Genomic DNA, 11,621 nt, shown 5'->3' with positions numbered 1-11,621 from the left:
AGGTGAACATCGTTAACGGGTGCGCCCGGATCTTCATCACCACCGTCACCAGCGGCAGCGGCGTCGTCTCCGGCTCGTACCCGCGGACGGCTGGTTCAGGAGCGGGGACATCCAGAGGGCGGGAGACGGTAATCCATCCTGCCGCGGTTTACGCGGAGAGCAAGAGCTCCGCAACTCCGCCGCCGGGGTAATAAACGCACGCCGAACAGGTGGATTTAAAGCGCCAGAGTCCCGCCCCTAAACCACGCCTTTTATTACCCACACTATACTTCTACACAGCTATACATTTAAACTTCTATCTATACAGCTATGCTTCTATACATCTCTCTATACATCTATACTTCTTTCTATACAGCTATACATCTATCTATACAGCTATACTTCTATACTTCTATCTATAGATCTATACTTCTATCTATACAGCGATACAGCTATACATTTATCTATACAGCTATACTTCTTTCTATACAGCTATACTTCTATAATTCTATCTATAGATATATACAGCTATACATCTATCTATACATCTATACTTCTTTCTATACAGCTATACATCTATCTATACAGCTATACTTCTATAATTCTATCTATACAGCGATACAGCTATACATCTATCTATACATCTATACTTCTTTCTATACAGCTATACATCTATCTATACAGCTATACTTCTATAATTCTATCTATACAGCGATACAGCTATACATCTATCTATACATCTATACTTCTTTCTATACAGCTATACATCTATAATTCTATCTATAGATCTATACAGCGATACAGCTATACATCTATCAATACATCTATACTTCTTTCTATACAGCTATACATCTATACTCATATCTATACAGCTATACATCTATACTTCTTTCTATACAGCTATACCTCTATCGATACAGATATACAGCTATACTTCTATACATCTATCTATACATCTATACTTCTATCTATACAGCGATACAGCTATACTTCTATCTATACCACTATACATCTATACTCATATCTATACATCTATACTTCTATCTATACAGCTATACAGATACACCTCTATACAGCTATATATGTATACTTCTATCTATAATTCTATACTTCTATATATACATCTATGCATTTATACTTCTATCTACACATCTATACTTATATTTATACATCTATACAGCTATACAACTATACATCTATACATATATCTATATAAACCATGTTTATTTGATCCTGCATGTGTGATTTGCATATTGATCACGTTTTATTCATGGAGCACTTTTATTCCACATTAAAGGGGTGGGGTGCTCTGGATAACTGTTTGTGTCGTGTAGCTGGATTGCACTTTGTCAGGTCTCTACCCTATGACCTGTTCAACTTGGGGGTCCCACCTGAAGGCTGAGGAACACTGAGGAACACAACCCCCCCCCTGACCATGACAAGGTGGAAATCCCTCAAAATATTCATCATCAGGACAATCCTCAGTGGCGTTAACTCTCCCCTTTATGTGCTGCTGGGGTGGACAGTGAATAAGCTTTAGTTTGTCTGGGTCCTCCAGTCCAGCAGACAGGCTGACAGTGGTGCTTGTGGGATAGAGCCTGAAACTGTGAAAAGGACCATGGACTAGTCCCCCATTTTTTTTAGTTGATAATTAAGTCACTAAGATTTGCTACTGCCTCTAAACCTACACGTATGGCTTCAATTTATAAAAATTCGTTAGATTTACCGCTATAAATAATCCATTGTCCATATTGACTCTGTGGGTGATCTATTGTCCTCACCTTTCTGAACCAGAAGACCCAGATTCGAACCCCACTTACTACCATTGTGTCTCTGAGCAAGACACTTAAGCCTGAGTGTCCCCAGGGGGGGGACTGTCCCCGTAACTACTGATTGTAAGTCGGTCTGGAAAAGGGCGTCTGGTAAACGTTGTAAATGTAAATGTAAGTGTCCTGCTCAGGGACACGAAGGTAGTAAGTGGGGTTTGAACCCGGGTCTTCTGGTTCGTAGGCGAGTGTGTTACCTGCCAGGCTACTTCCACCCACCCGTACGTCTGACCCTGTGACCTCACAACTGTGGCTGTGACGTGGGACATGGAGAGTCGGTGGACAAAGCCAGCCAGTGTGAAAATGAATGACATACTGGCGCCACCTTGTGTCACCCACGTGATACAGCATCTCGGCCACAGAGTAGAAAGTCTCAGTCTGTGCTCGGTGTCCACGGCGGATTGTCCTCCAGGGCAACGGTTGTGTAACGCAGGAAGTGTAAAACACTTACTGGCCATTTTTTTTACAGAATGCAGGGAACAGGTAAGAAATTCCCATTATTATTCCAATAGCAATCAGGGGACAGTATTACTACTAATAATTAAATGTATTTGTTAATTCTATTATTATTATTATAGGGTTTCAGGGGTATTTTGACATTGTGCTTCCCTCTGGTGGGTCTGTCAGACAGAAACCGACGGACTCTGTACGGAACCTCAGAGGAACAGGAATTCCGGCCTCACATTCGGCACATGGAGCCGAACCTGACAGAGTGAGGCACCGAGGGACGTGGGAATATGAATATTCACCACGGCCCCGACAGTGATGACATCGTGCGGTTACCGTGTACATTTTAATCAGCATCAACTTTACAATGTTGGATTTGTCCCTCGGGTTCCTTTAGAATTTTAAATTGTTAAATAGAGATTAAAGATTACTACAATTAAAATATGTTATGCGATGTAAACGTTTCATTTCCACCCCGTCGCATATTCTCGCATCGTTGTTTTTGGTATTTGTATACTGGGTAACCATAGCAACCGTGGCTCCAAGGGAAACATATGATTGGATGTATGGTGAATATTATTTAAATGGGGAGTGTTTATTGGGTGTCATTTCCAAACGGCTCATATTTCACACACTGGAAGGACTGGATTAGGTGTGTGTGTGTGTGTGTGTGTGTGTTATACAATATAATTTCCCATACAGTATCCTCTCAGAGTCAGAATTCTCAGTGAAATACGTCATTTTTCTTAATGAATGATTTTGCAGACCAAATTGGAAGCTAGCTGAATAATCGAAGAGGATGAATTTTTATTTAACGTTTCACCTTTTGAAGACGTAAAACTACTGAACTTGTCATGAACATGAAAATGCTGCGAATGTCTTATCATCAGGTCAGTGCTGGTGCCGGGCAGCCAGGGGTGGGAAACTTCACAGCTGGACATGAGATATGAGAACACGTGTGTGCAGGAAGTGTGAAGGCAGCTTAATGCTGACTGGGTGCAAGAATTCTGCACGCAAAATCAAGAGATAATGAAGAACCTTTTCAGTTGTGTGTGTGTGTATGTGCATGTGTGTGACGGGACCCTGTTTCAGAACACCGTGTGTGTTAGGACCTCTGTGTTCTGTGTACCAGCCTCAGTATTTGTGAAATATTGTTATTATATTTAAACACGAGGACAAAATACAAGATCCTATTATAATTTGTTCTTAAATGATGACAGGCCAGCAATTTTCCAGCAATAAAGTAAAGAGCAAAATATCCACATGAACGCATGTTATCAGCATTAATCATATCTAGATTCCATGGTCTAACCCACTGGACAGGAATGGACATATTTTGCTCCCTGCCTGTGATGTCCGCAGAAATCTGTCATGTTCTGTACACGTAATTATGCAAATTGATGAATATAATAATTCCACCTGGAGTCATATTTACTGTGAACGTGTTGCCTGTTGGAATGTCCATGTAGGTGTGGCCTTGACTGGACGTCCCGTTTGCGGTGGCTTCCTGAACCTCACTATGCCGATGCCCCGCTCCCGCAAATTAAAGACATAAAGTTCCTGGAGGGGACCAAGCTGCTGAGGTCCTTCCCACGTAGGTCTGGATTCATGTGCATGTTGCAGGATGAGAGGCACTAAATCTGAGTGTAAAGCCCGTGGGAAACGCGTGTAAGGTCAAAATGATCTTTCCTCTCGACAGAGGCCAACATGGAGTCTCAGGCCGAATGGACCTTCCACCCGAACTGTGGCCAGCTGAGGGTCTTCCACCGACGGGCTCAGCTCCCCAGGACCGAGCAGACGCTGGAGCGAGCTTTAGGCAGGAAGAAGCCAGGTGAGCGTGCAAACATGCCAAAGATGAAATTAACAGGGTGGTAGGGGCCTAGCGGGTAACACTTTCGCCTGTGATCCAGAAGACCCGGGTTCAAACCCCACTTACTACCATCGTGTCCCTGAGCAGGACACTTAACCCTGAGTGTCTCCAGGGGGGGACTGTCCCTGTAAATACTGACCGTAAGTCGCTCTGGATAAGGCCGTCTTGTAAATACTGTAAATGTAAATGTAAATGTAACTCATGTAATATAGAAAATTGTGAAAGTGATTCCCATTGTGAAACACTGCAGCACAGCACACGGTGTCACAGTGAAATGTGTCGTCTGTGTTTAACCGTCACCCTTGGTGAGCAGCGGGCAGCAGTGTGTTCATCAAGGTGGACCTCAGTGGTACCTTGGCGGTTCGGAATTTGTACCTGATTATGGGGTCCACTTTCTTATTCGCTAGGACACCAGTGACCCGTCTTACTTTTCGAATCAGCTGCATGCTCCACGGACAGGAGGCTGCTCTCGTCGCTCTAGTTAAAAATGCTCAGACTAGCGATGGAATTTAGCCAATTTTCTTCTTCTTAAGTCCCAAACAGCCACAAATCAACAGCAGGCGGCAAACCATATGTGACGGCAGAATACAGCCCCAACTTCCACAAGTTCTGGTCTTTACCACTCATTCCGTTTGGGTAAGAAATGTACATTTACTACATTTTAAGTACATTTTAAAGTCCCATTCAGTTCCATTAATCGCAATTGCAATTAACCCCATACACATGCATTTGTCAAAATAGTAAAATTACTAAATAGTCAATAGTAAATGTCTTTAAACACGAAATGAGCTTTGGACATAAAATTCAAACCTTCATAATACCAGCAGGTGGCGCCTTCGCCAAGGCCCATTTTGAAGGAGAAGCATATTAAACATATTAAAGCTTACTGACTGATTAGGGTGCACATACCAAGGAGCTGAACAAGACTCTCATCCTTAACATTTCCATTTCCATCGAATGACAATTCAGGAATAATGCTGGATTCATTTACCTTTCTTTTCTTATCATCTTAGTACCAGCGGCAATTACAAATCGGACACATTTGGGCCTCCTCGCCACCCTAAAACCAGGCAGAGGTAAAGTCTGGAATTCCTCGCATTCCTTCGCATTTGATGAATGATGGAGAGGACGCATTTTATTTCTGCGCCACAGCTCGAAGAAGAACCTGGACCGGGAGGCCGAGCTGAAGGAAGTGGAGAGACTGAATGACTGGAGGCCGTCTCCGGATCTCGTACAGTCAGTAACAAGTCGCCATGTGAAACATGCATGAAGCAGAACCTTCACAGGATCTCGCTGGTCCTGGTGAACTGGATGTGGCGTCGCAATAAATCTGAACGCACGGGATCTTTACATCTTTTTTTTCTTTGTGTGACACTGGGATAGTTTTCACTGAAGCTGTGCAGAGGACTGCAGCCAATCACAAAACCAGGAGTCGGCGAGCCAATAGCGTTCAATTCTGAAGCCCCACCCATTAAAACAACAACAACAACAACAAACCGAGGTGAAAAGGAAAACATGGTAAAATACCGCCAGTCATTCTCTCCGTGTATCTGGTCCTAATTCTAGAATTGACATGGTGACATGAAATGTGAAAGAGTAAGTGAAAGTAATTGTCACTTGTGATACTCATCAGCACAAGCACAGCACACGGTGCACACAGTGAAATGTGTCCTCTGTATTTAACCGTCACCCTTGGTGAGCGGTGGGCAGCCATGACAGGCGCCCGGGGAGCAGTGTGTGGGGACGGTGCTTTGCTCAGTGGCACCTCGGCGGGTCGGGATTCGAACCGGCAACCTTCTGATTACGGGGCCGCTTCCGTCTGATGTTCACTGCCAATTCAGCTCCACTGATGAAGCCAGAAGCTCTGGTTGAAATAACCGAAGCCAACCCAGCTGCAGACAAAATACATGGCTCCACAGCCTGCCGCTAGCCTGGATTTTCCTGAGCTCCGCGGCTCTTTTCGGTTCTTCAGGGCCCGCCGGGATGAAAATGTTCTGAATTTTGAAATCCCTTGTTTTGCTATCCAGGGTCTGGCGATTCGTTCTACTTGTATTCTGGGGTTTCAAAGCAACACAACATTAAATCCCCGTTAACCAAACACAAGAATCTCAGGATTCCCACATTTTACATTTACATTTACGGCATTTATCAGACGCCCTTATCCAGAGCGACTTACAATCAGTAGTTACAGGGACAGTCTCCCTGGAGCAATTTAGGGTTAAGTGTCTTGCTCAGGGACACAATGGTAGTAAGCGGGATTCGAACCCGGGTCTTCTGGTTCATAGGCGAGTGTTTTACCCACTAGGCTACTACCACCTACTACATCTGGTTTAATGGGGCCACAGTGTCGCCTGGTGGCCATGTAAAGAACAACAGGCAGACCAGTGATATGCAGCAGCCAAATATCCAGCAAAACAGTTTCATTTTTATACAGCCACTGAATCATATTTTCATAAAAAAAAAATTATTAAAATACAAAGGACAGTAGATTTTTTTTGTTTAGAGCTTTGAGCTTTTAGAGTTAATTTTTTTTGATGATGATGTATAATTTTTAATATATATTTTTTTTAATTTTTGTATATTTTATGCAACCAGGACAGTAGCAGATAAAATAAAGAAATAAGCTATGTAAAATATCTGGACTCACATTCAAATTTTATTTGTATGACTGTGTATGTGACAAATAAAATTAGAATTTGAGACCAGATATTTCACATGGGCTTCATATGTTATTACTTTATTTTCACTGCTACTGTCCTGGTTGCATAAAATATACTAAATTAAAGAAATATATATTACAAATCAGCAAATCTAATCAAATTTTAACTTACCTTCGTGCCTGAAATTTTCCCCTTGTGTTGGTTATCCTGATTTTTTGGATCCTGATTCATTCAGAAGTGAAGGTTGCAGCTGCATTGTAGCGAGGGAGCTGCAGCTACTGTTCAAGGTCCACTGAGATCCACTGAGGTCATGATGCCTGCTGGTTCCTGGCAGCCTGAAATCTACCAGAGGGTCACCACAAGCACCAAGACCATAATGGCTGAAGCCTCAGGTGGTCTTCAAATGCACCAGTAGCATTATATGGGACATACACTGTGGACAATGACACCAGACTAACACCTAATCTGCACTGTCCAGTGGCTCCAAACATGAACATGTCCTTTTTAAATCCCAATTTTTGACTTTTCTGCCTTTAGCAACCCTACCGCTACCCCTGTTGGCCTGTTTTAGCTTGGACAAATCATTACCAACCCTGGACTGACACACATTGTACACTCACTCTACCCTGGACGGGTGTCCAAATAAATATTGTAGTTGATGTTGGTGTTGCTATGACTGGTAACACACTCACCTATGAACCCGAAGACCCAGATTCAATGCCCACTTCCTACCATTGTGTCCCTGAGCAAGACACTTAACCGTGAGTGTCCTCAAGGGGACTGTGCCTGTCACCACTTACTGTGAATCGTCTAGATAAGGCCGTCTGATTAATGCCTTAAATGATCCTGTGTTTTTTTTTTTTTATTGGCCTGGACAAAGGGGACGGTCTTCTTGGAGGGTCAGTATGTTTTTGTCCACTCAAGTCCTGTGCTGATTGCTTCACCGATGCAACTGCATCACCATCTTCAAGATGTGGTCATGCCTCCACAGCTCAAGGGCTCCTTGCTTGGGACGCAGTGGCCCTGCTGTGCCTCATGTCATGAGGTCACACAATTGCACAATTGGTGCATTTCTGTGTTTGGATTTTGTGGATTTGTGAGGATCACCTTGCAACAACAATACGTGATCAATATCCAGGAAAAGGTGGAGTATGTGCAAGCTTTTTATGTAAATGTGTTAGGATATGTGGTGTATGTGCAAGTTTTTCTTGATATGTGGCTCATGATTATGAGTAGCAGCGTATTCCCAACCGGTCTAGCTAACATTGTTGAGAAACTAGCCACCAGAAATGCCCATCAGAATTAAATCATACCGCTACCTGATTCCTATGGTAGATTATATGCTAAATTCTTGTAAGACGACATCGTATGGGACTGAGGCAGGGGCAGAAGGGGTTTTAAAGTGAAAGAGTCCTATTTAGTTCTACAACTTTGAAAAAAGCTCTCAAATAAAACCATGGATGTTCTGGCACCTGGACCGGCGTGTTCTCCCTGTTAAATGCCGGCATAAGCAAGTTCATGCACCCAGTAGTGTAGCAGGTCAATAGGCGTGCTGTAATTTGATTGGTGCACTTACATTAACAGGTCAAAGGTTACAACTTAAAAATGGAACAACTGCCTTCACAAAAAGTAGTGGATTAAAAGAAAAATGTCTGACATTGAATAGTACCAGAGTAAAAGTAAAAAGCCTCCTCATATGTAAATACTTTAGTAAAGTGCAGAAAATACTACTGAAATGCAGTAAACGAATTGCTCCGTTAACGTCCACTACTGCCGATGAGTACATTTAAAAAAGGCGAAACCCGTCACAGACACAGGTTGGTGTTTACTGGGCTGGTACGGACCCCCGGGCGTATTGATGAACGCATTATCACCCATTGATCTGCGGCCATCAGCGAAGCACCGCAGTGCGAGCTTTTCTTCTGAAGCCTGAATATTGACATTATCAGCTGGAGTGCTCTCTCTTGCGCCTCCAACCTTGTTTTTCGGGTGCAGGAGGAGCCCGGGTGGGGCGCCAGCCTACCGTCATACCACGATAGCCAGATTATTGACTTGTTTTTCTTCAGTTTCTCCTATTTGCACAAACTACGTAAATTTAGAAAAAGTTGCGGTTGTAGCTGGAGTGGCCACCAGATCTGTCATCCACTCGTGGCTTCTTCTATGAAGCCTTGGCTGGCCCAACGCTTTTAGACTAGATGGGGTTCTATCCATGATGGTTTTTACCAAACAAACAAGCCAGATCAACATCGAGGAGCCTCCTGTTTGCTGGTCTACCCACCGGAGTGGTTACTACCTAATTTATTCATGTCCCGCCACAGTTCATTAGTGGCCAAATGTAAATGAAGCCTGGGAACTGAACAAGTCACCCAAAGTCTTCCAGAAGCTGCGAGGACAACTATGAGCTGAATATTCCAAATGCGTTCAGCTTCAGGGGTTTCTACCTGACGTAATTTTTGTAAAAATTCAGGTAAAATATGCTTTGTGAAATGTTTGGACAGTTTGCCACAGACGATTGAGAGGGAATGATCATTGTGAGCGGTAAAGCGATTCAGCCTCATTGCAGGTCTTCACTTGTTCCATTGTAGTCCACTGCATGGGCAGGGCTGCGGTGGAGAAGATCCTCCTTAACTGCCCGGTACTCGCTCTGGGAGGAGAGCCCAACATGTCATTTCCACTCAGATAGAATTCTGTCCTGTGTGTGCTGTTTAATATGCCTACGCTGCTATCATTTGATATTTTCTGAGGTGGGATCTGGAAAAAAAGGGAATTTTATACAATTTTTACAGAATAAAGTGAACTTGAATATACTTGCTTGGTAAAGGATGAAAAGCTGGTAGATTCTACTGATACTGATATTCGTGGTCGTATTACAACAAGGCATCAGCACCTCTGGGAACCTTCCTGTTAAATTGAGGGAAGTACCAACAAGACGCATCTTCTCGCCTGCGACCATATGTCTTTTCTGGATCTTTTTATGTGTTTTAGTTGTATAACAGAGATTGTGCTGGGGCCGCTTTCGTCTGCAGCAGAACATCATGTTTCTTTTATGATCCACCGATGGGAGCGTTGCTGATGCCGAGCCAGGAGCCCAGGCGAGCTTGTTAACAGCAGCGTGGCGGGGTCAGGGCAGCCTGGAAGACTGTGGAGCTTCAAAAGACACTGTGACAGAGCAAATTCTAATAAAATATATGATAATAAGAAGAATTACCCAGTTAAAAAAGCTGTAAGTACATTAATTAGAACCAGGATTGACTTGACTGGATTGTGTGTGGCTTACAGTTAAGGTTGTGCATTGTGTGTTTCGACAGTATATTACTTAAGAACATATATTATTTAAGGTTCTACATGTTTGAACAAGATGGCAAAAATACAATTTCAGAAAAGTCCGAGGATATTTTTGCACGTAAACAACTGCTCGTCATTTGCAGACCAGGGCTTGGACATCATGGTTTCATGACAGCACTACAGGCCCTTCAAAACGTGGATTTATCATCACATTCCGCAGCCACTAGAGGACAGTGTTCATTTTCCCAGGCATGAACTTACTGCTCCATAGAATACACACTTGCTCAAAATAAGCCCCAAAATGTCTGAAATATCTGAAGATCGGCCGTGAACGTTGAACCCGGAGCCTGAAAGTGCCTGTGAATGGGTGGCTTACAGCAATAAGAATGCTAAAAAGGACCTGATTCCCGCTATACAAGATCACACGGTGCTCTGATCAATAAAAACAAGACGCTGGCATGGACAGGACGACCTAAATAAACTAAACGGTGCAGAGATGGGGAGAGGTGAGACAAGTCCGTCCAGGCCTTTCAGCGCAGGACGCCATGACATCAGTGGCCTGATGACCCGGCGAGGATCCAGGGAAACGTTTCAAGCCGTAGTTTCACCTTGACGGACACACGGCGGTAATCAATACCGCGCACCAGGGGCGAAGAGGTGGGGTCGCGGTAGGTGTGTTGCACATCGATCGTCGCCATTCGCCGAGCCTCAGAACAGAACACGCATGGAGGATCAAATGAAGAAATGATGGTTTTCATATCTTCTCCTCCACACGTCGGTATTGCAGAACAGATCTACACACACACGTGCAATGCTGATTAGATGCATGTAGTGCAGCGTGACTTCTAAAGATCTTATACCAGTCAGCAGAAGGCATTGATTAAAAATTCCGTGTTTTTCTCACCACGCACCACTGCACTATTCAACAAGAGATGCTTTACACTGATGAATAATTATGAATATTGCTCAAAACCGACAGCATTTTACTGCTGACTTGGTGGACAGGACTTTGCAGTAGTTTTAATGCTCAAGATGTTTTCTCCTTATATTATAGTATCTATAGTTATAACTATTGTGAATTCTGCAGGGGTGCGATTAGTAATCAATAAGGAAAATCCTCATAAAGTCCTTAAAACCCTTTTCATTAAATATTAGCATAATTAAATTACCCCGGTTGTGACATTAGGCCGTTAAACAATCTTTGGGGAAAATTTCTAATTCATAACCAGTGATTTGTAATGTGTAACTTATACAAGAACAATAGACATTGTGCTTATGCATTGTAAAAAAAAAAGAAATATCTGCCAATATGGTGACCATAGTTTCTAAAAACACGATTCTAATTTAAATAATACAGTTTATCTCTCTTTCTGTTCTCTGGCTGGTCATTGTTGAGATTTCGCATGGTCACCTCCTCTTACCTTCAGCGCCAAACTCGCTGTTTGCCCAAGGCCCCGCCTGATCTGCGGTTACCATGGCAATAAAGACCTCAGCCGCACGTGCAGGGACACGAGCGATCAGACGTGGCCTGCCCAGACTTGGATCCCGATGGCA

General features: G+C 43.3%; 1 protein-coding gene across 2 annotated transcripts; it reads left to right on the top strand.

Moving 5' to 3' along the window:
- The first annotated feature begins 1,991 nt into the window (after window positions 1-1,991).
- LOC114771760 (uncharacterized) lies at window positions 1,992-6,259 on the top strand. Of its 2 annotated transcripts, none has more exons than XM_028965109.1 (7): window positions 1,992-2,288; window positions 2,433-2,517; window positions 3,722-3,846; window positions 3,952-4,083; window positions 4,656-4,758; window positions 5,136-5,198; window positions 5,275-6,259. In XM_028965109.1, exons 1-7 carry the CDS (start codon window positions 2,276-2,278, stop codon window positions 5,390-5,392), a joined length of 639 nt encoding a protein of 212 aa, XP_028820942.1. In that variant the 5' UTR covers window positions 1,992-2,275; the 3' UTR covers window positions 5,393-6,259. The 2 variants fall into 2 exon arrangements, with proteins under 2 accessions (XP_028820942.1, XP_028820941.1); XM_028965108.1 differs by having other exon boundaries at window positions 2,384-2,517.
- The last annotated feature ends 5,362 nt before the right edge of the window (window positions 6,260-11,621 follow it).

This window comes from Denticeps clupeoides, unplaced genomic scaffold (assembly GCF_900700375.1).
Source record: "Denticeps clupeoides unplaced genomic scaffold, fDenClu1.1, whole genome shotgun sequence".
NCBI lineage: Eukaryota > Metazoa > Chordata > Actinopteri > Clupeiformes > Denticipitidae > Denticeps > Denticeps clupeoides.
The sequence above is the reverse complement of the archived record's forward strand: the minus strand, read 5'-3'. Positions and strand labels throughout refer to the sequence as shown.